The sequence below is a fragment of the Sparus aurata genome, chromosome 18 (assembly GCF_900880675.1).
Source record: "Sparus aurata chromosome 18, fSpaAur1.1, whole genome shotgun sequence".
Taxonomy (NCBI): domain Eukaryota; kingdom Metazoa; phylum Chordata; class Actinopteri; order Spariformes; family Sparidae; genus Sparus; species Sparus aurata.
Genome location: NC_044204.1, coordinates 709,714 through 734,979, shown reverse-complemented (window position 1 = coordinate 734,979; position 25,266 = coordinate 709,714). Strand labels below are relative to the sequence as shown.

The 25,266-nt window shown below is 43.1% G+C and overlaps 1 protein-coding gene across 5 annotated transcripts in view; it reads left to right on the top strand.

Annotated features, from left to right (window-relative positions):
• Positions 1 to 24,435, top strand: part of tbc1d2 (TBC1 domain family, member 2) — a 45,797-nt gene extending 21,362 nt beyond the window's left edge. The window contains exons 3-17 of one of the 5 annotated variants that reach the window (XM_030395554.1): positions 6,786 to 6,897; positions 13,853 to 13,973; positions 14,086 to 14,198; positions 14,843 to 15,087; positions 15,540 to 15,809; positions 15,911 to 16,039; positions 16,377 to 16,487; positions 16,622 to 16,794; positions 16,880 to 16,991; positions 18,708 to 18,908; positions 19,120 to 19,307; positions 20,593 to 20,713; positions 20,922 to 21,107; positions 22,248 to 22,369; positions 23,468 to 24,435. In XM_030395554.1, the coding sequence (XP_030251414.1) occupies positions 6,786 to 6,897; positions 13,853 to 13,973; positions 14,086 to 14,198; positions 14,843 to 15,087; positions 15,540 to 15,809; positions 15,911 to 16,039; positions 16,377 to 16,487; positions 16,622 to 16,794; positions 16,880 to 16,991; positions 18,708 to 18,908; positions 19,120 to 19,307; positions 20,593 to 20,713; positions 20,922 to 21,107; positions 22,248 to 22,369; positions 23,468 to 23,669 (2,406 nt within the window). In that variant the 3' untranslated portion in view covers positions 23,670 to 24,435. The other 4 variants (XM_030395557.1, XM_030395556.1, XM_030395555.1 and 1 more) reach the window with 4 other exon arrangements.
• The last annotated feature ends 831 nt before the right edge of the window (positions 24,436 to 25,266 follow it).

Below are 25,266 nucleotides of genomic sequence, written 5' to 3'. Positions count from 1 at the left end.
TCAAATGTCATTCTGCTACAACTTCAGCATACCTTCAGCTATAGAAACCGTTCAACTATTAAAATGTTCAGTTTTTTAAGCTCTTTCAGCCTTGTACTTTTCAACCTTTCAACTTTTTCAGAAATTCAGCTTTTTCCCCAAAAAATTTAACATTGAAGTAAATGGGAAAATCTTCAGATCCTCTTCAAAACTCATCAACTTTCAACCTCTTCTTGTCCCTCATACTTTGAGCTAGAGACACCATTCCAACTTTATAAGAGTCAAAAGACCTTGAACTATTGGACATGTATTTAGCTTTTTATAATCTTTTTACGGTTTTGAAATAATCACAGTTTTAGTTTCAAGGATTTTTAGCCTGTCTTCTGATTTTATAATAGTTGTGTATTGCGTCATCTAGAGTGCGTGACATCATCAACTGCCGCACCCCAGAGTGGAGAGCAGCTGGAAAAACATGAGAAAAATTCTCTTCAGCTTGATTTTGATCCCACATCTTTTACTACACATAGACAATATATGCATAGAAATATAGGAAATCGTGTTGGCTTTCAGCTGATGGTCTTAATTCAGATGTAAGACTTACAGTTATCAATTTAGAAGCCCGAGAGCGACAAGCACTCCAGCAACTGCCCCATAAGCTGTGTTAATTTTGACAGACAGTACCTGTTGTGTCTCTCGCTTTGGTGCCCTCATTTTACACTCTACAGAAATATAAACTTGAGTGCGTTCAGCATTGTCTCCTGTTACACAACATACTGTATAAATATTTTGGCAATAACCATTACAGTTTTCTCAAAAATTGCAGGAGTTTGGGAGGCGTTTTCCCATTCATCCTTATGGGGAATTTTTCTAATTTTAGTCTGCTACAACTTAAGCATACCTTCAGCCAGTGACAGACTGGGAACAAAAAACGGCCCTGGCATTTTCACCCACCAGCGGCCCACGGAAGGGGGGTGCACGCGCCCACTCGCAATTTTTGACGCATGTAAAGAACAGGCACTTTTGATAGCCCCGGTGATAGTAAACGTAAATTCCCAAGCTATAAACAACTACACACCAATACATAAAACACATTAATAAATCATCAGAGCCAGCCGCTCCATAATACAAACGTGTCTTACCATCACGCAGTCATCCATGTCTACTTCTTCATCCTCCTCTTGCTCATATTCCTCACTGTCCTGTCTTTCTCCCTGCTGTGCTGGTGCTAGCAGTATTAGCGCTAGTGCTAGCTGAAGCAGCACTTGATTTTAAAAACAAATCAGTCGGTTTGCAGCATTTTTCACCGTCAACCAACAGTGATCTCTGAGATTTCTCTCTTTTTCTCCGCTCCCACCTTGTGTCGCTTGATACCTCGATTCATTTTTTTGCTAGCTTAAACTCAGTCAACTTCCAACTTCCAACTTCCAACAACCACACTCAGACGGTCCACTCGATTCAGTCTTGAAATTCCCAGAAGGCATTGCTTTATTTTAACTTTTGCAAACAACTATTCAAATAAAAAAATGCAGGTAGATTTGTTTTATTTCAAACCATGCACGTTTTTGAACATCTGAATAAGACATTTCGCTACAAAACAATGCAGAGTGACATAAAAGTTTGTGACTGTAGAAGGTAACCATGACTGTGATATAGAGACTCGTATGTGGCATATAAATAGTGATTAGATCATATCACTGTGTAATGCAGGGGTTCTCAACTGGTCTCACTCTGGGACTCACATTTTCCCATGGTCATTAAGTCGCGACCCACTTTTATAGTCCTTCAAACTACGCAAATGTATTTTTTAAAAAGCCTTTGAAAACTCAAGTCTTTAACATAAATATACTCATTTTTATTGAGCAAAGTGCGTTTCAAAACACCAGAGAACCATGACAACTGCGTACAGAATTGAATGAAATAAGTATCAAACATGAAGTATCAAAATGGATACCAGCAAAATGAGATATTTGACATCTATCTCTGCATTCAAAGCACATGCAGAAGGAGGAGGACCATGCAACTGCATGCAGACAAAAGTGAATATCAACAATTTGCACAAGACCCACAAAACAAACAAGGTCCCTGCATTCAGGCCACATGAGGAATACCATGACAAGTGAATAAAATAATCAAAAGTGCACAAAGTAATTATGGCCACAAAATTATATATTTCACTTATATGTAGGCCTATTCAGAAATAACTGACTATTACAAAAAGAAAAAAGAAAATAATAAAATAAATAAAATAAATATCAAACAATAATTAAAGATCTACAAAGTAAGATCCATTCACCTAACCTGTCATTTGGGGAAGTCAGTGAGACAGCTGGGCATGTGGTTTATTCTTGATGAGCGTTTCAAAGTCTGGGAGGACAGTAGACAGTGCTACCCTCAGATCATGCTCAGTGTCCAGTCTGTTTCTCTGCTTTGATTTGAGCTGCAACATGGTGGAAAAGCCAGTTTCACACAGATAGTAAGATGCGCACTGAGGGTTTTTTTCAAGTCATTTTTGGCCGCAGTGTCCAGCTGCTGTACTTCATGGCAAGCACTGGGAAACATGTCCAGTCTGTCTTTGGATAAATGATTCACCCACAGTTTGATCTTTTTCTGGAACGCAGCGATTTTGTCGGACTGTTCAAAATTATTGTGTCCTCTTCCTTGCATAGACACATTTAATGCGTTGAGGTGCTCAAACACATCAGCAAGATATGCAACTCATGCCAGCCAGATTTCGTTGTCAAACAGTTTAGCATATGGGGAGTTATTCTCTGAGAGGAAGGTGGCGATTTCTGTTTTAAGTTCATAAAAACGTGACAACACCTTACCCCGCGATAGCCAGCGGACTTCTGAGTGATACAACACTTGCATGTGCTCGGAGCCCAAGTCTTTACACAGCTTTGAGAAGCAGCGGCTGTTTTTTGCACTCCGTTTTATGTGGTTCACCACTTTGATGACATCTTTCAAAGCCTCGTCGAGCTCCGGCACCATATCCTTGGCCGCCAGCGCTTCACGGTGCAAAAAGCAGTGGTTCCACGTCGCATTCGGTGCTCTCTCCAGAATTTGCTTCACCACACCGGAATGTTTCCCGGTCATGGCAGCCGCGCCATCAGTCGTGATTCCCACGCAGTATTCCCAGCTCAGGCCCACTGAGCTCAAATACAAGTCCACACTGTTGAAAATGTCCTCTGCCTTTGTAGTGGTAGGGAGATCTCAGCTGCAGAGAAACTGCAAATCACCATCCAATATGTGTCTCACATAAACCAAGAAAATAGCATGGTTAGATACATCGGTGGATTTGTCCATCTGCAGGGGATAGTAGGGGCTTGCTTGGACGCGGGTCTGTTCTTTAATATTACCAGACATGTCATGAATACGTTGAGCTATAGTATCATTGGACAGCGGTATGGTTTTCAGCTTGTCTGCCGCTGATTGACCCATCACCTCTCTCACCATATCCATGGGTGCAGGTAAAATAAGCTCTTCGGCTATTGTGTGGGGTTTCTTTGCCTTCGCAATACGGTGAGCTACGTGGTAAGAGGCACGGAGAGCTTCCTCTTGTTTGGAGCAAGACGCTGTCAGACACTTCTGTGAAGTCCTCAGCTTCTGGAGTTGTCTTTGAAAAAACTCCACCGGCTTGTCTTTACATGCAGGATGTTTAGTATCCAAATGGTGCTTCAGTTTCGATGGTTTCATGCTCTCATTTGCAAGCACTTCACTACATATAACACACTGGGGTTTCTGTCCCTTATTATCATCAATGTACGAAAATCTGCATTTTAAATACACCGCTTCGCCATTGCAACACAGACAGTGAGCGTCAATCAAATGGCAGTTACCATGGCTACCGCGCCTAGGCGGCTGCACGTTTCTGACGAGTGCCTTTCAAAATAAATCATTTTTCAAAAATAAAAGACATGTCAAGCATCAGATGCGCTTTAAATATTATTTACTTTTTTTGACCAGCTGTCCACGACCCACCCAGAACGGGTCTGCCACCCACTTTTGGGTCGGGACCCACCAGTTGAGAACCACTGGTGTAGTGTATAGGATTAGGAGAAATTTGGCTTCCCGTTGGCTTAAAAACTTTATTGACGCTTGAAACAGCCGGGAGAAACGAGTTTGGGACCGCTCTGTGATTCTCGGTCGGCCCGAATGGCCCACGAGGGCCGCTGGCCCCTCTGGCATCTGCCCAAATTCAAGATTACCAGTCAGTCACTGGCAGTATCCTTGGTCTCTAGTCTCTCCCATCTGCACTTGCACACGGCTGAGTGACGAGTGAGCTTGCGCATCTATGGGCCTGCAGGTGCATTGTTGCCACCTATCGGTCTGGACATGGAACAACAGTCGATTATAAGCAAGAGAAAAAAAAAACTGTGACGGCTGCGCAGAGGCTGCACCGGCCGTTCTGGTATTCTTCAGAATGTCCAGATGGCCAGTCCGCCCCTGCCTTCAGCTATAGAAACCATTCAACTATTAAAATGTTCAACTTTTTAAGCTCTTGTAGCCTTGTACTTTTCAGCTTTTTAACTTTTCAACTTCTTCAGAAATTCGGCTTTTAAAAAATAAAATGTTTACATTGAAGTAAATGGGAAAATCTTCAAATCCTCTTCAAAACTAATCGACTTTCAACCTCTTTGTTAGACCATTCAACCTATTTTAAGCCTTTTCTGCCTTTTCAGCTTTTGAAAAATTCAGCTTTTTCTGCAAATTCACGACCATTTTATGCATTTTCGGCAGTATATTGAGCAGATTTCTGAAATCACTTCAGCCTTTAGCATTCACACTGTGTTTTCGAAGGAAATGCAATTTTTCTAGTTCTTCTACTTATTATTCTTCTGGGTCAGGCCCTGGAAGGCCTCCTTCAACATTTTTCAACAGATTCACTCCATTCAAACACAGAATATTCATCTCAATTGGGAGTCGTCGCGTCTATGCTTGAGGCGGGGACCGAGAGGTCCGGCGAGGGACCGCGGGTGGTCACTTGCCTGAATCGATTCAGAGGATTTAATGAATCGATATTGAATTGGGAAAAAATATATTGCAATGCATTGATGAATCGATATTTTACCCACCCCTACTTTTCAGCCACTTTGAAATTTTTGCATTGGTGTGTATGGGGTGAAATGCTGACAGCCAGAGTGGAGGAGCCAACTGACAGAGTGGGAATGAGCTCAAATAATTCAGAAAATCTCCTCTTCAACTCACCACCATTTCCACAATTTTCACTCCAGCAGAAAATAAAAACACCAGCTTGTAGGTACACTTGTGCTAGTGTTACAGTGGATGTCTCGAAGCAATCAGACAAAAACGTTTGGCTTGGTGGGCATTTTACTGACAGGAGCAATGACCAACTGCTGCATTAAGAGGAAAAATATCTGGAGGCAGGCAAACACATCCACTTTTCTAAACTGCTCAACAAGACACATTTTTGACCACACACACGCAAAAATTTCACAGAATGCTCAAAAGACTCATTGTTTCGACCATATCATTATTTGAGTGATAGCAGTTACTGTTTTGCAGAGAGAAGCATGATAATGTGAGATGAGCCTCAGCTGAAATCATCAATTCTCACAGTCCGTTACCAGGACCAATCTGGTTACCATCATTGTCTCTGTGTGTAATGCTGCTTCTACACTGTAATTTCCCAGCTTGGGATCAATAAAGTATATCTATCTATCTATCTATCTATCTATCTATCTATCTATCTATCTATCTATCACCGTGGCAACCGAGATCAACTGGGCCAACACAGAGAGACATATTTATCAATGAGTTAGTTTGATACACACACACACACACACACACAAATTTAGTCAATATGCATGTGTAAGCATGCACACATGACCACACATGTACACAAACACACACAGTGTAATTCCCAACATTTTAACTATATTTAACTATTATTTTTTTCCGATTTCATTTCATCATTCCGATTCAGAGTCTTTGACTCTTTTTCACTGGAAAATCTCTTCAAACTCCATATATTTTTAATGCGTCATTGTCACCCAACTATTACAAAGCTTCATTCTCTTCAGACGAGACTTCAAATGAATTAAAGCCACCAATTCATTTTGGCCATAGTTTTTCAACAAATCCTACATTATTTCACAGTTTTTATATATTCTGGACATTATTCAAATTTTTCACAGCCAGCAATCCGCATTTGGCTTCAGCTGGTCAACAGGGAGCATTCACGACCGCAAGTTCTTCAGAACTTGCCTTTTCTAGTCATGTATGTGTTTTTAACTGGAAGAAGAAGAATGTTTGTTTAGGTCACATGTCATACAGTTTACAACACAGTAAAGCTGTTACTCTGCCTTTAACCCGTCCAGAGGGAGTAGTGGGCAACAGACCATACAAACTCTGCACAGAAAGGCCCTCCCTCAGTACAATTTGAACCCAGGACCTTCAGTAAACGGTAAATACAAAGTGAACTGTGAAAAGTATTTTGACTAAGGATGATTAGTTTTCCCTCGGCACACAAACACTACATCTCAGCATTGTGGATAATGTAGACTCCAGGTTTTGTTCTATCATGTCACTATAAAACTGTCGGTCTCATTACTGACAGTTTAAAAACTAAGGAAGCAGAGAGATCACTGAGAGATTATTCCACACATTCTTCTTCCTTCATTACCCACAATGCACCTGAGCCCATGAGTGACATCACTGGAGGTGATTTATCAGGCTACTTGCAGTTGGATGGAAACAAACATTCAGCCATTTTATTCTGAGATTTGACATAAACATGTCCTGTTAGAATAAATGTAAATATTGATGTACATGCCCTGCCCCCTCAGGCTGTGACCCAGGAGCTGATGCTCTATTGGCTGCAAAAGCTTCAGGTGAAACGCTGGCAGCACAGACAGCCGACCAGCTGCTCAGAGACAAACAACAGCAACAACACTGCAGGTGAGTCAACGACAACCACACTTCAACTCGACTGACTGGTTCTACTGGTCTGATGGTGGTTCTACTGGTCTGAGGCCTGTACTGCGAAGGGGGCTCAACATAGCCAGGTTTTTTGCTCATGATACAGCTCAACAAAGCCCCAAGTCCCCAAACAGAGTTAAACGGTACTGCGACGGTGGTTATCAACTTAATTTGTCAAGTCCTGTTCTCTGCTTTGTGCTCTGTGCGCGTTCACATAAAAGGGGGCGTTTGACGTCATATTATTCTACTTCCGTGCGAAAATGGATCGATCCCGGGCCACATATTTCACTCAAGATGAGCAGATTCTTATTATGCAAGGCTATGAAGAATTCAAAGAAACCATCACGGCAAAAAGTAACACTGTCGCCGCCAATAGAGCGAGGGAGGGCTGCTGGCAGAAAAGTGCTGACCGTGTAAATGCGTAGGTTAACAATGATTAATACTATGATCAATATTATATTAAGCCCTTGGTGTTTTAATTTCTGAAAGCTCAACATTGTGCAACTTTTACATATTAACCCTCATTCATTTAAAAAATAAATAAACTGAAGCAACAACTATCTTTTTTCATTTTTGAATGATGTCTATATTGTTTTCACATTTTACTGATCTCAGTTATAGAATGCGCGTGTGTGTTGTATTGTAAGCGAGGCTGAGTGTGCGTAGGCTATAAATGTTCAGTGTTTTATTTTTGTATTACTGTGTCGGGATGAACAAGCAAATGTAGCTACTGTCCCTGTACAATGACAATAAAGACCTTTTTGACAGTGAAAATAGCTCAAGCCTGTAAGATTTGTGTTTGGGCGTACACTGCCTTACAACGGGTGAAACATTGATCAGTTCATCAGTTTATTCATGGCCACATCAAAGAAATAATTAACTTTACTCATTATCTGTGACAAATAAATACTAGGTTGGATAATTAATATTTCATATTGCATTTTATTAAGATGTGGAAGCAGCAGTCGGACATGGCAGCAAGTTAGAGCCAAATACAAAAAACATCATTCAAAGTGGTATGTAGCCAAGCTGCCCCATCAGTTTGTCAGTGTGTGTTCTTGCTCAGATTTTCTGCATCACCAACTGAATGCAAGTAGGTTCCCGTGGCAAAAAAACGAAGGGCTACACAAACAGTTTGCCCGACAGTGAACGCACAGCTTCTTCGAGTGGCATTCCTGCCACTCGGCTCGATAAGTGAGCAAATGTACCGTATTCCCTCGGCTGAAAATCTATATCGCTCGTAGATAATTTCATCAGGAAATGCCAGCGGATCCGCGCGATCTCGAAGAAGCCGCTCACGTCGTAGTGCTGCCCGAATTATTCTTGCTCCCAGGTCCACTGGGTTCTCAATGAATGGTGACGCCATCTCCGAATGAGTTACACAGTGAAACAGCGGCGCTTTTATAGCCGACTTTAAGCTGAAACTCTGAACATAACCTGGTCGGGACCAGGTTATGAGCAAAGCATAAGTTACCATGGTGATCTAGCCGGGTTAAAAGAGAGCCACCTTTGTAGTACAGGGAAGCCTGGCTTTAGACTCAACATACCTCGCTAACCCACTAAACTGGCTTCGCAGTACACCTCTCTGATGGAGTTTTAACTGGTCTGGTGGAAGTTTTACTGGTCTGATGGTAGTTTAACTGGTCTGATGGTAGTTTAACTGGTCTGATGGTGGTTTAACTGATCTGATGATGATTTAACTGATCTGATGGTGATGATGGTTTGTAACAATCCCCTTCAATTATTTATTTTAAAAGGGAAAGTACGAACGCAAATTTAAGGTAACGGGCGGACTTGATGAATGCCGCGAACGGACACTGCATCTGTGTACAAAAAGCTGATGTGACTTAAAAAAGCTTCAGTTTTGGTTCAAAAAGTTTCAGCAAAGACCAAAGGACATTCTCCCAAAAGGTTTGTGGACAGATGAGACAAAGCTGGAGCCTTTTTGAACCAAAACTGAAGCTTTTGCCAAGTCACATCAGCTCTTTGTACACAGATGCAAAATGAAACATACAATAACACTGTACCAACTGTGAAACATGGATCAGGCTCAGTTCTGTTCTGGTTCTGCTTTGCTGCACCTGGTACACAGTGTCTTGAATCTGTGCAGGGTTCAATGAAATCTCAAGAAAGCCAAATGTGCTGCCCAGTGTCAAAGTCAGTCTAGGTCACAGGTCAGGGGTCGTCCAACAGGGTAATGACCCAAAACACACAGCAGCTACAAACACCCAGGAATGGCTGCGAATAAAACACTGGACTGTTCTGAAGTAGCTTCTTCTATGAGCCCTGATCTAAATCCTGTTGAACATCTGTGGAAGGCGCTGGAACATGCAGTCGGGAGAAGGAGCCCTCGAACCTGAGTCAGCTGGAGCAGTTTGCTCACGAGGAGTCTACAGGTGCAGAAGTCTGACTAAGAGTTACAGAAATCACCTGACTGCAGTGATTGGCTCAAAAGGTTGTGCAACAAAATATAAATTAAAATTTTAAGAAGTTAAGGGTACCATCATTTTTTCTGTTGTTTGTTTTTTAAATACTTCTGTTGAAACAAAATTCAAGAGCAATGTCTGATTTTTCGTGTGTACATCTCAAGCAGATCTGCATTTGATGGTTAACCCTGCATGCAGCAGCAGTTTAAGACTGCTAACAAACATGTTCTTCATAAATTATATTCATAAATAAAGTTAAAATTAGGCACATTCTGTACAACACAACACTGCAACTTTTATGCAGATGTGCCAAATATATAAAAAATATATAGAAAGTCACATTGTGTGTGTACTTTGAGTATGGCAAGCTTCTGTGGGGGCATCAACGTCTTGTATTAAATCGTGAATGCTGTGCAAGGTACACGCCAACAGCCTCATCCTTGTTGATCTTCTGTAGGGATCTGGAAAGGGGCGCAGGTGCAGAGGAGGACAGAACTGTGCTGTGCTCTCGTAGAGCCTGTGGTGACCTGGTGTATACGACTCTCAGAGACTCCATGAGGGCTGATGCATATGCTGGGGAAGGATAAAAAAATTTAGATCACATTCACTGACTTATGGACTGACACAATTATATGTAGGAACTGACTGAAACTGCTAACCATATGATGGCTTTTCCTTGACAGGGCGAACTACCCAGCCACCTTTGCGTAACCGTGGGTAGCGAACCGCATAATACACCTCACCATCACTGGTTTGAGCAACTTCTCTGCTGCCATTGCTGTTGAAATGCAAAGCTGCCAAGAGAAGTCTGTAGTAAAAAGTAGAAAGTCACAAGTTGTACGTGTGAATAAATCCAAAAGTAAAAACATCATGTAGAAAATTTGTAGACCTAATTTTTCTTGTGTAGTGATAGGTCAATGTTACAGAACAAAGTATTCAAATAGAATAAATCATTCACCGTTGACAGGGTACACCAAGCTAAAACTCATGCAGTCTAATACAACATACCTGCAATAAATTGTACCTATAGTTTTAGCCGTACTCATTCTTTCACAATCACATACTTACCTGCTGTACATCCCAAGGAAGGAGAAGCCAGTGTGCTTTGGTGCAAAGTGCAGGATGAGGGAGTGGAAGGCCTCCAGTGAAAAGATCTGATGCTGTGGGGACAACTGCCGAACATCCTTTACCAGTGCTGTTCTTGTAGCTACGTGTTCCAGTTTTATTGCTACAGTTGATCCTGCATAAACACAAATTTTGTTCTGATGATGAGGCAAGACTGTATAATCATTATTAGCTGTGATTTGTATTACATTTATGTTAATTAATTTTTTTTTTTATCTTAAAAGCACCTCTTAAAATCACAAGTAAGCACATTGAACAATGAAGATTCAATATGTTGTACCTGGTTCCAGCCACTGCTTGTTCCTTGCTTCTCCCTCCAGAGGTGGATGTGCACAGCTGAGAAACGCTGGTGTGCCATGTTCGTGGATGTCCTGAACATGGTTGACCATGCAATTCCACTTGGCCTCCATCACATCTGGATCTCCATCAGGAGTGGAAGCAGCAGCCCAGTAAAGGTGGTTTATAACAGCTGGCCTCCACAGCTTCAGATCTTCACACTCCCTCTCCTTTGAAGCAGCATCCAAAGCTTTCCCTACACCTGTTTCAAAACAGAAACACAAAATGTAAAAAACAAATAACAAACCAACAAAAAAAATTTAATCATAGACAACCCAAACAAAACTACATTGATCAAGAAACATACTTTTGCCAATATGCCAAATGTCAAAGAAATGACAGGTTCCTTTTGGGCACAGCTCCTCCTGCACCCACTTAGCAATCTAAACCAGGGGATACAACACATTAAAAAGATTTTTTATTTAATTTTAGCTTCAAACAGAGTCATCAACAAGATTTTCAATGGACACTGGTACATTCTGTTCTTGCTCATCTTTACCTGTCGATTTCTGTCCATGATGAGGGCTGACACATGCATATGTTGCTCATCAAGAAACCTTACGCTGCGCTTAAGACCCTCTTGCTCACACCAGCTACTATTTGGGACCTCTGAGCTCTGTGTAAAACATTAAGCGATGTCATTATCTTGCACTACACAAGTGGTTCATGTGTCTGATAATGTTAACTTACCTGGACAAGTTGAAGATCTAACACCTTGTTGATTCTGTCCTCAATCAAGGAGTATGTGCCATATTTGGCACAATGGCCAGGGGAGTCTGACCTACAAATTACAAAAACAGTTAAATTCAGACATGTAAGCACAAAATCTGATATATTAAATTATATTAATCTGTTTTGAACTGCTTTCTATATTGATATAAGTAGAGGTGTGCTACCTGCAGTCACCAGACAGGATCAGTCCACCCCCCATCTCATTCAGGTCTTTGATGATCCCTGCCTGTTCATTCTGCCACGCCTGCACAATCGTTGGGACTGTGTAAAGGCGTTGATGGCGAAAGAAGGTGCTGGTGCTGATGCTCTGAAGCCCGAACAGCTTCAGCAACCTGATCGTCTGGGTAGCCATGCAACCTGAAAACTGGATGGCTCCACTCAGTAACAGGTTGCAGGCTGGCATATTTCGGTGCAGCATGGGCTGGTTCTGCCAGAAACGCTGATACCCACATGCGGCACAGACCTGAGAGACATTTGTGAAAGGCAGAAAATTACAAATCCATCCTTTAACAAAAAAGTATATAAACAGACCTAGACATACAAATATATATACAAGTTATAATACAACTTAGTTTTCCATCTGAAATCACAAAAAAAGTCTTACCTGCTTTATTTTTACATAAGTTCCCTCCTGAGTCTCAATGTTTCCTTGAGTTTCCCCACGACAGGCTGGGCAGTTGGTAAAGAGAGACATCAGCTGGCTTTCGCACACAATGAACTTGTCAGCAGCCCTGAATAACGAAAATCACCTATTATTTTGCACTGATGACACAATTTGGTCATACACATAATCTAAAATCTAAAAAAGTCTTACTTGAGGTCACGGTGAGAGTCCTGCAGAGGCGGATTTGAGAGTTCCTCATCAGATGAGTCACTTCTCATTTCTTCCTCTGGGATCCATGACATGTCTCCAGCAGCTCCCATGAAAACAGAGGACGATTCATCATCGCTGTGCACAGGACTGGGCAGTGGAGTAGATGTTTGTTTCTCAGAGCTTTCTGTCTGAGTTCCCACACTGACCATCTTGGGCTGTGCCTGGACAGCTAGAATAAAAAGAGGTCCTTCTTTATATAATTGTGTAATTTCATACATTCAGTGGCTGGTTTACTAGATGCCCCTGTCCAACCTGCAATCCCATACAACAGTTCTGTCACAGAATGTGTTCACTCAATCATGTGTTAAAAAAGGAGGTCAGATAGTGTTGGAATTGTACCAACCTGCATTATACAGAAAGATTTTCATTTTTTTCCCCTCAAACATTGTACATTAATGGCATATACAATTACTTCTATATATGAGTCATGTTACACTACCTGATGAACGATGAAAAGGTCTGAGGTTGCACTGTGAGCCACAGTGAAGTGCAGATGACTGAGGACCCGGTGGAAGGAAAGCCTCTTGCTCTGTGTCCACCTGCGCTGCAGCAGCAGAAATGGCTGCAGGGGCGGTTCTAGGGGGGGGGGGGGGGGGGCAACAGGGGCCAGTGCCCCCGTAACTATGAGTCTGGACCCCCCTGTGGCCCCCCTGACAGGGAGTCTGCATTAATAATACAATGACAGATTTCTTGCAATAATTTTGTTCTGAAGGGAAAGGCAGAAATAAAGTGTCTCAGCAGTTTACTACCCAATCAAAATCGCTGAAATTGTAAACACTGCTTTGCCTGAATGAGGGATTTATCCTTTTTTCCAGGTTGTATGTGCCTCCTAACAAAAAAGTCGGCCCCAACCTGGCCCCCCTATTAAAACTGGTCTAAAACCGCCACTGCTTCAAGTGCTGTATCGTAGGCAACTGGACAACTGTACCTGATGTTAAATCTACTTAAGTGTCAAAGTAAAAGTAAATGATCCATACATTTACATGTATAAACTGAGTACTGTGAGTCAGCTGATCATCACAATCACTGATTTTGTCTGTTTGATGAGTAAATCAATTACTTTGGGCCAGCATGCTATCTGTAAAATAACTAGTAACTAAAGTAATCAGATACATGTAGTGGAGTGGAAGTTTAAGGTAACAGAACATGGAAATACTCAAGTAAAGTACAAGTACCTCATAGGTGTATTTAGAACAGGGGTGTCTGTCAACCTGACCAATAGAAGCTCAAAGCTGAATTTTGCATCTATGTGTGTGGGAATTGAGGAAATAGGGAATTCTGGGACACTGAGTTCAGTTCAGAGTCCATTTTGAAATCCACAGTGAACGACTTCATCTGTGGGTCACAACAACATCATCAGAGTCCAGCTGACCTAGGGCTGGGATCAGCTGATCACTTTTTTGACGTCGCATTCTCAACCCATTCTGTTTCCTGTTTGCAGACGACTTCCTGCAGGTGTTGAAGACCCCTATGGGTTTGGTGGGGGAGGCGGCTGCCAACGTCCCATCACAACGAATGCCGCTCACCAACATGTCCATCAAACATCCGCTCATCGAGATACAGTGAGTGAGCGCAGCGTCAGTTCAACATCAGCTAATAAAAACCACAGTGAGACTACGTTTCCCATGAGCCCCGGTGCTTCTTCTCACCCCTGTTGTTTCTCTGTATGTTCAGAAACTCAGTCCACAGTCTGCGAAAGAGGTCGTCTCAGGAGTGGAGTCCGAGTGTGTTTCATGTCGAAGCTCCACCCTGGACTTTACCCAGCGCCGCTAACACCAACAGTCCAGGTACTGACAGTCACTTATAAGACGCTAGTATTATTGTTATTCATTATTTTTATAGGATAATTTTATACCAACTCACACAGAAGTCCAAACTTTTCCCAGTTCATGTCATTGATCTTCATGTAATCATTTATGTGAGCCTGTTCTGTCTGTCCAGACACTATATTGATTAAAGTTTTTAGATGGTTTAAAAAAAGAAAAATTGGTGGAAACCAAACATGTCAGTTGTTAAAGGCAGTTCTAAACAAATCAAAATATACACCAAAATGTCAAATCCCAGCTCCCCCTGGCTGAGCTAAGCTGAGCTGCATGTCGAGGTGTCCTTGAGCAAGATACTGAACCCCAAGTTGCTCTTGATGTGCAGTTGGCACCTCAGTGTATGAATGTGTGTGTGAATGGGTGAATGTATTGTAAAGCGCTTTGAGTGGTCAGTAGACTGGAAAAGCGCTATATAAATGCAAGTCCATTTACCATTCCATTTACACCTAACCAACAGTGAGGTTTCCATGGTAACGCTGCGATGACTGTCAGGAGGAGAAACACGACATCGTTAGGAAGAGCAACGGACTCACTGACAATCTCTTTACAGATAATCACTTTTATGTTAATGATATTCTTTATGTTTAATACATTTATTGTACTTTCAGTCCTTACAGCTCCCATCGAGCCTCTGACTCCGCCCCCTGCCCTCTCATCGGCTGATCCAGCAGGTCAGGTGACCCCAGCGGGGAGCAGACAGACACCCTTGCAGTTCGATAGCAGGAGCAGAAAGACGAAGAGCCGCAGCTCTTCCAACATGCAGGTCCTCCGCAGAGACACGGTGTCATCAGAGAGGGCGTCTCATCTGAAGCAGGAGAAACACATGCTGATGGAGGAGGTCAAGGCTCAGAAGGTGATCAAATCAATAACAGCTTATTGACTTATCATGCAAACACGCACACACACACCATCCACCATTAATGTTGATTAATCTTTTTCTGAAAATAAAAAACAGCTGCACTGTTTCCTCCTTTTTGAGTTTAACATTTGTTCAGTGGGAACCAAAGACAGAGCAAAGAGCCACAGACAGGAAGTCAGACAGTACTGAGGGACGGACCAACATGTTGGTTTGAGTCTCGTACAGAAGAACTTCAGGTTGATTTTCACTAAACAGAAAAGACAATTCTCCCAGTGGAAAGTTTTATCTTCACAACAACAACAACAACAACAACGACAACAACAACAACAATAATAGTAATAGTAATAATAATAATATTATAAACAACAGCAATAATGATAATGATAATTATTATAATAATATAAACAACAATATCAGTAAGAATGATGTCACTGTGTCCTGTCCAGGAGCTGGTGTGGATCCTGCACAAAGCCTTGGAAGCGTCTCAGTTGGAGAAGCGCACCTGTGCAGAGTTTCTGGCAGCAACAGGTGAGCAGGAGCGTCTGGAGCTGCTGCGACACCGTGAACGTCTGGTGGCCGATCTGCGAAGCCGGCTGGAGGAGGCCAAGGCTGAGGCAGACACCCTGAGGAGGAGTCTGACTCAGAGAGACACACAGCTGGCCGAGCTTCAGGAGAACATCAGGATGCTGACGGAAAAGAACAAGGCCAGGCAGGAGGTGAGACACACATGAGGACACAGAGCAGCTGAACCAGGTGATCAGGTGTCAACTAAGTAAGAGTGATTATGGATCCTCTGATGGTTTGTGTTTCCTGTCAGGTGATCATAAAGCTGTCCGATCAGGTGACTGCCTGTATGTACGACCCAGGTCCCTCCGTCTCGTCCTGCGGCGGCGGTTTGGACTCTCAGACCTTCAGACAGCTTCAGCAGGATGTCGAGAACCTCAAGGTGAGCTGGAGCTTAAATGTGAAGCAGGAAATTTAACTTAACTCCTTTAAAACACATTAAACAGGCTGGATCAATTAATTTATTGAAAACATCAAACATCTGATAGATCGATCGTAAACTTCAGACTAAAGACATACTGCACATTGTCTTTTCTCTGTCTTTGTCCTTTATGTAGCCTGAGCTTGTCTCTGACCACATAGACTGAGGGAGGTGGAAGTACATTGTACTGAGCCTCAACAACCTGTTTGTTGACAGCAGATATTGGTGATTTATTGTTATTACATGATCACATATTGATCCATGATCAGCTGACTGTGTTGTTGTGTCTAATCGTCAGGACGACATCGAGGCTTATAAGACTCAGAACAAGTTCCTGAACTCTGAGATCTACCAGCTGACCAAACTGTGGAGGAAGAGCTCAGAGCAAGAGAAGAGTCTGATGGTGAAGGTGGGTCACACTGGGGTCACACAGAGGTCACACTGGGGTCATACAGAGGTGACACTGGGGCTGCACTGGGGTCAAATGCTCCACTTCTCATTGTGTTGTGTTGGACACTCTGTTCTGCCTCTGATTGGCTGCAGTGTGCCTTCCTGGAGGCCAGTAACTGTCAGGTGGAAAGCCGTTACCTGGGCGTCCTGCGGCAGCTGCAGGAGACCAAATCTCTGGATCCGGCCCAGCAGGGAGCTGTCCAGAAGATGATCGAGGATGCTCTGAAAGGAGAGCTGAAGAGTGTCGTCAAGCTCAACTTGACCAGGTAAACAGGTAATGGTCTGCACTCAGGGTGTACAGAATAATGGGAACACCTGGATCACTGATGAGCTGCTGTGTTCTGTCCACAGAGATCACGATGAGTATGGCTTCAAAATCATCCCCGACTATGAGGTGGAGGACATGAAGCTGCTGGCAAAGATTCAGGCGCTGGAGATCCGCTCACACAACCTGCTGCACCAGGTGGGACCCCTCACCTGTACACTTGAATCTTTACCTGTACACAGGACCCCTCACCTGTACACATGACCCTTCACCTGTACACAGGACCCCTCACCTGTACACATGACCCCTCACCTGTACACAGGACCCCTCACCTGTACACATGACACCTCACCTGTACACAGAACCCCTCACCTGTACACAGGACCCCTCACCTGTAGACATGACCCCTCACCTGTACACAGGACCCATCACCTGTAGACATGATCCTTCACCTGATGATCCTGATGTGTAACACCAAGGACCATGCTGGAAATAAGTTGTACACTTTTGCATGTCATCCTTTTGGATTACCGTTTTATTGTGTTTTCGATCCATAAATAAATAAATCAATCAATCAATCAACCAGTGATGGGAATAACGGCGTTAAAATAAACGGTGTTACTAACGGTGTTACTTTTTCAGTAACAGGTAATCTAACTAATTACTATTTCCATCGTTATAACGCTGTTACCATTACCGACTATTAAACGTGGCGCGTTATAAACTGAAGCTACTCATTGAAGCTGTTGTCATCTGACTTGGCTCTCAGTCACTGGAGGGAGGGGCGAGACAACCGTATAAGTGATGATGATTGGCTAAAGGAGAGTAAGAGTTTTTTAAGCCAATCAGAGGCAGTGTTCAGTTTACACACAAACCACACACACAAACTAGCAGAGGTAAGCTGGAGCAATGGTGAGTCGGGAGGGAAAATTATCGTTTTCAAAGTGGAAGTACAGACACTACTTTAATCTCCTTTGTCCACGTCCGTTGTAAGCAACTCTGATCTAATGAAGCATCTCTCAGCGGCAAACGCTTCTACAACAGAAGTGGCTAAAAACAGTTGTTGACACTCTTGATGATGATAGCAGGCCAATTGTGGCTAACGTGAGCTCCGCTAACAAAGAAGGACATGGAGCTGTCCAAGCAGCTAAAGCTATATTTTTCTGCTCCAGCTTGACAAAAACTTGTGACACAGACTGAACTGAATGCACTGATAGGCAGGTATGTTGTTGAGAACATGCTCCCGTTTTCAACAGCTGACTCAGACTCCTTCAGAGACCTCATTGGCAAATTACGGGGGATAGCAGGTGCCGGTCCGCCATGCAAAAATACATTTTCTATACATAGATGCCGAGTACACTAAAATGAATGCCGAGCTCAAAAGGGGGAAGGAAAAAGGGGTTATGCAATAGTTACTTTCCCTGTGAACTAGGTACTTTTATAGTTTTATACTTTTACTTATTTAGAGTAATTCTGTTGCTAACTCGGTTACTTTTTGGTAGAAGTAACTAGTACCTATAACTAATTACTTTTTAAAAGTAACGCGCCCAACACTGCCCCTCACCTGTACGCATAACCCCTCACCTGTACACATGACCCCTCACCTGTACACATAACCCCTTACCTGTACACAGAACCCCTCACCTGTACACAGGACCCCTCACCTGTACACAGGACACCTCACCTGTACACATGACCCCTCACCTGTACACAGGACACCTCACCTGTACACATGACCCCTCACCTGTACACCTCGGAAATCAGAATAAAGTATTCTGATGATTCTGATTCTGATTGAACCCTCACCTGTACACCTGACCCTTCAACTGTTCACATGACCCCTTACCTATACACATGACCCCTCACCCCTGTAATGTTTAGTATCTGAAGTGTGTCTCTGGTGTGTCCCTGCAGGAGGGTGTAGATCGCCCCCTGCTGAGTCGCTGGGCTCAGTACCTGGCTGGCAGGTCTGACGATGACCTCTGTCCCTCACCTGAGCTCAAAGCTCTTCTGCGAGGCGGCGTCCCTCAGGAGTACCGCCAGCGAGTCTGGAGCTGGATGGTCCAAACCAGAACCAGGACCATGAGAGAGCAACACCCACAGCGCTACCAGCAGGTACACTGAGCACACCCGACTTCACCCGTTTACACCCATCTTCACCCGTCCACACCCCTCTACACCTGTCCACACCTGTCTACACCAGTCTGCCCATACTTGTCTACACCTGTCTGTCTACACCTGTTTATACCTGTCTACACCTGTCCACAGCGCCCTCTGTCTCAGCTGGCTGTAGTTCCTCTCAATAATCCAGCTGTTGTGTTTGCAGCTGTGTGAAAAGAGTCGGATGTGTCCTCATCCGGCCTCCAGACAGATCCAGCTGGACCTCCACCGCACCCTGACAACTAATCAGCACTTCTGCTCACCCTCCAGCCCCGCCCTCCAGCAGCTCCGCCGCATCCTATTGGCCTTCTCCTGGCAGAACCCTGCTATTGGCTACTGCCAGGGACTCAACAGGTATGCACTCATTTGTCCTGGTATTAGATCTGTGTGTCATGTGACAGGTGACACTTCCTGTGTGTCATGTGACAGGTGACACTAGGCGCGTTGAAGTTGAATTCCTGCTGACTGCCTGCAGCTGGCGACTGCGACTGCAGGGGCGGGGATACAAACGCTGCTATGAAGTCGGACACTCTCTCTTCCCGTAGACGTGACGAGACTTGGCTGAGCTTGCGGCGTTTGCCTTCTTCGTCTGAGAAGTAGTGGAGGAAATTGAAATTCCATTAATGTTTGAGGAAAATCAACAACGACTGCGATCAGTTTTCTTACCTGACGTTACCTGATATGAGTCCCCTTCGGAAATTATTCAATCTGAGATGTTCAAAATAGTTGTCCATCAAAAGTTGTATATATATATATATATATATATATATATATATATATATATATATATATATATATATATATATATATATATATATATTTACACATATATATTACTGTAAATGATCATGTTCTGTTTTCCTTGTAATGTCACCATTAAATACATTTGAACTTTGTCTGTCTGGTACATTATAGTAAGGCTTGCCCAATAACAATACAATACAATTACAACAGTTATTAATTATTATGATGACAACTGTGCTTAGGTGCATGATTATATCACAGCTAAGGGGAATTTGCTGACTACATTTAACAAATATGCATAAAGACACATAAGATGATGCATTTTCTTATAGCAACATTATTCACAATGAATGAAATACATTTGATAGTACAGATAACACTGGACACAGCAGTTAACCACTTCTCCATCATCACCACAAGTGTTATTGACGACATCTTTCAGGGTTGTTGTGTTACATGAAGGATTTTATAGGTTTATTCATGTTGACTATCCCATAGGTGCGGCCACACGGTTGCTACTTATCTGAAAGTATGTGATACTTGAATGGAAAAGAGGCACAGGCGCTTATGGATATGGAAATTCATCGAAACACACGTCATATACGTCAGCGTAGATGAGAGCCAATTAGGGCAAAGTCCTGACGACATGAAGGTGGGTCTAGGATCGCGCAGTACCTGAAGAGCAACTGCGCAACTGCTCTGCAGCCGCCTTGCTCCTGCGATAACTTAAGGTCATGTGACATCAGATGTGGAACAGTAACCACTCCCATCCAGGTCATCGTGTACACACATTTTAACCAGCATGCATCACGATTTAGGCAGCGCTGTGTGATTTTGAACTCGCCTACTTTCTTGTGTGTCATGAGACAGGTGACACTTACTGTGTGTCCCTCAGGTTGGCGGCCATCGCTCTGCTCGTCCTGCAGAGTGAAGAAAATGCCTTCTGGTGTCTGGTGGCCGTGGTGGAAGTCATCATGCCTCAGGACTACTACACCAAGAACCTGGTGGCCTCTCAGGTCAGGAGACACACTCACCTGCTCACCTGTGGTTTCACTCAGGTGTCCAAATGGTCATTTATTCCCAGGAAGCTACAGAATCATTCACTCTGATATTTGACTGTGTCCAAGTTCATCAGGTTCAGACAGTACTTTGATTTTAATGTCAGAGTCAGAGATGATTTGTATTGATTGATCAGTGTTATTGACTGACAGTTTATGTTTTCAGGTGGACCAGTGGGTGCTGAAGGACTTCCTGGGCGAGAAGCTCCCCCGCCTGGCGACTCACTTTGAGGATCACAGCATTGACGTGTCTCTCATCACCTTCAACTGGTTCCTGGTGGTCTTTGTGGAGAGTCTGCCGAGCGACATCCTGCTGCCGCTGTGGGACGCCTTCCTGTACGAGGGCACCAAGGTACCAAGCACCTGAATGCACCACGACACCCGGGCCCTGTTTAGACCTGATATCATCATCCGAAAATGCCAGTTAGCAGCTGATTTCTGTGAAGACTAGCCTCATTCACACTGCCGCTTGCATGCAGGAATTCTGCACCAATTCTCTGCCTCCTCCTCTATGTGAAAGTTTCAGATGTGGCGAGGGATGAAATTTCGCTCCGGCATTGATCTGCCTCTGGAGGTAGTATCAGGACCGTATTACCAATACTGCGGAGATAATGTGGCGTCGCTGTGTAAAAAGGGCCACTGTCTGATTCTGTCACCAGACTCCCTCAACAAATGTTGTAATTCTAAAAGTTGTTGAGTTAAAACAAACTTTATAACCTTGTGAAACTCTGTGTGACAAATGCTGAATCATTATGTCCTAAATTCAGCATTAAATCAGTAATGAACATCACAAACTACACCTTCCAAAATCAAAATGATGATGATGATCTGGTTACAGACCGTTTGTAATCATTGTTAAGTTATTAGTTCACTGATCTGTAAAATTTGATGAAGTTATTAAAACCTTGTTGGGCAGAATCAACATCAGATCAGCGTCAACAGGAAGTTAGACAGAGTGAGTCATCACACTCAAACAGACTAAAACATGTAGACAAGATTTCTATATGTGAAGTCTGACAGAGGAAGACTCTGTGATTTCAAAACAAAAGACTTTCTATTATTAGAATCTGTGATGTTTATTTACAGCAGCGTAATGTTTTAATAAAAGTTTCCAGTCTCATTATGTATAAATAACATGAACAGACACATTAGTGACGACATAGAAACTTTATGTTTGAGTGAAGTATTCAGATACGTTACTGCAGTTAAAATATTCTGATACTTTACTGCAGTAAAAGTATCAACACTACACTGAAAAGTACGTCATTATAAATCAAAGTTCAGACACATTGTTACTGCAGTAGTTTTTATCTCCATCTATAATCAGGATTTACCTATGTGAAGTACTTCCTGCGTGTACTCGGGTACATTATACCTAGGAGTTTACAGTGTAGAAATGAAAATGAAAAATAAACAACGAGGTCAAAACAATAGTAACTATTTTGATCATAACATTGTGAACTGAGTGATCACCTGTGTGTCTGTGCTGCAGGTGATCTTCAGGTACGCTCTGGCTCTCTTCAAATACAAAGAGGACAACATCCTAAGGATCCACGACAGCGTGGAGATCTACCAATACCTGCGCTTCTTCACCAAGACCATCTCTGACAGCAGGTAAACTCTCACCTGGTCTCACATGGTCTCAACTAGTCTCACCTCAACTCTCTCACTGTCTTCATCTTCTCATCATCAGACATTTATAAAATCTTCAGCTGTTGTGAAGTCTGTCCTCTGTGTCTGAGGTGCAACCTGCCACCTGCTGGTCAGACTCTGACTCTCATCGTGTGATGTTTTTATCCTCCAAACAAAACGAGACACAGAACCAGAACCACAAAATCCAACATTTGTCATGTGTCATTGGACATTTGCCCTGCTGATCCAATCACATTATTCAGTTCTCAGTCCATCAGTTCTCAGCTACATTAACCTGATGTGATGTCACTTCCTGCTCTTTATGAAACAAACGCATCCATCACTGAGACAAACAGACTCCATGTTTCTACTCAGAGACAGAAAGAAGTTAATGTAGAACATAACAGAGTTTCACAGAGTTTATAAAGTGTCTCCAACTCAACAACTCACTAAACTGAGACATTTGTTAAGGGAGTGCAACAAACTGACACTTTTACAAGGAGACAAACAACTTCCAGGGGCGTAGCTCAGTGGGTAGAGCTGGTTGACTAGTGAGCTGAAGGTCGGTGGTTCGAATCCCAGCTGCCCTGGAGTATCCTTGAACTGATGTGCACCTTGTGTGGCGGCCCCCTGCGATGAGCTGGAGACTCATCCAGAATGTACCCTTCGCAGGATAGAGATAGAGAAACTGGGATTTGCTCCAGAAACCCCCTTGAAAAAGGGGGATAAAATGCGGCAACCCTCATGGATAAGAGGAATTAAATGAGAGAGACAAACAGCTTCATGTTCTGATGTAATGCTCAATTTACAAGAAGGACACAATGCTTTAGAATTTGTCACAAGGTTATAAAGTTTGTTTTACCTCTTTTACCTTTATCACTACATTTGTTAAGGGAGTCTGGTGATAGAATCAGACAGTGTGCTGCTGACATCATCAGGTTCAGACACCAAACCTGTGACACATACATGATGTTAAAGAACCTGGAGATTAGGTTGGATCCATACTGCCTGTCGTGGCTTCTCCTCCTCTATGATCTACACAATGACCTCATTATAACACTCCTGCTGTGTTTCCTGCAGGAGGCTGATCAGCATCGCTTTCTCAGACATGAACCCGTTCCCTGGACGCCTGCTGAGGAACCGACGAGCGCTTCACCTTGACCGCCTGCAAGGGGAGCTGCAAGAGCTGGAGGAGCAACAGAGGGAGTTTGTAAAGGAGAGCAGCGAACAAAAAGATAAGGAGCTCGACACCTTGGTGAGCGAGGACGAGGAGGAGCTGTGATGATATAATAACAAAAAACAAGCTTAACTATTAAAGTGTTTTGTGTATAAAGTGTATAATGTGTTTTACATGTAAAAAACAAAAAGCATACAAGTGAGTTAAACCTACAAGTAATCCTGGTTCATGTAATCTAAGAGCTGGTCTACAGTCTGACTGTGGACCATGTGGAGAACTGACACACAGCTGGACTACAAGTAAATCAGGCTCAGTCCTCCTCCAGTCCAGAGGGAGGAGCTTTTGCTCTTCAGTCATACGGTGCTGTATGATGACATCACAACCTGTGAGTTAACCAAAGTATCTTCAGTGTTGTTGGGCCAAGAAAGGTTGAGCACTGGAGATATCCACCGACCGAGTCGGCCAACTTCCTGTTTAGCCCCCAGTCAATGCACCATCTTTAAATTCTTTATTCGGCCGCCACAGACACCATTAGTGGCTGCTGTCTGAACTATTGTTAGCGTCATGCTTATGTGTCTGTAGATTCTCAGCTAGCTAACAGTGTTCTGTCTAAAACAGGATGCCAATCACTGCTGGAGTGAAAGAACCAAGAAAGAGAAAACACAGACTTAAGCTAACATACTATAATCTGTGTGAAGAATGAGAAAGAATGAGAATGACACAGGGTTTTTATTCTGCTCTCTGGTGTATCGTCACATTATAACTGTTTATAACTGTTTTTGCTCTTCTGGATCATAGTTCGTCATTTCTGTTCTTCACTTCTGTCTTTTTATATTCTTGTGGGTTTTGTACATTAAAGTTAAGAACTGAATGTGTGGATGGATTTTCTTGATTTTCAAACTATATTTACACACCTGAACGAAACCTTAAGACCAGTAGAAAATTACAAGTATTCACATTTTGCGGTGATGGATCGCAACCGGGTTGTAAGTAGAGCTTCAAAATGCAAAAAGAGGAAACTGGAGCAAAAAAACCCAAAGATGCCTCAGTAGTAAGAAGCCCCACTGTTCTTATTGATCACTTAAAAAATTAGTTTAGTCATGCTTGATGTGAGTTTCTCCAGGCTGGTCGGAACGTTGTTCCATGTGGTTAAGATGGCTTCACGAAGGACATCCAGAGTCTAGAACTGACGTCTCTATTTGTAAACTTCTCTTGCCCAAACCCCAAACGCACCTAATTCGGATTTATATCAGGGGAACACGCAAGATGGTCCAAAAAAGCAACATTATTCTCCTGGAAGAAGTTCTTCGTCAGGTGGGCATTTCGAGCTGCAGCTTTGTCCTGTTGACAGACCCAGCCACCCCACCATAGACAGGTGCCCAGATGCCGTTTGACCCAGATCAGGCGTCAAATGGCAACCCAGACCATGATGGAGCCTCCTCCACTACCAGTGGAACTCTTTGTCATGCCAGTAATGTTGAAAGCCATTAGGACTGTCCAGGTTAATTTTTTTCTTGTCAGAGAATAAAACTTTCATCCACCTTTCAGTGTCCCATGTTTGGTTCTACCTTGCAAAGTCCAAATGGGCAAGTTTGTGGTGCGGGAGGAGACGTGGTCTTTGAAGCCCTTCTCCTGCAGGTGCCGTCTCATGGTTATTGGACTGCAGTCAGCATCAGTAAGAGCCTTAATTTGGGTTGAGGCT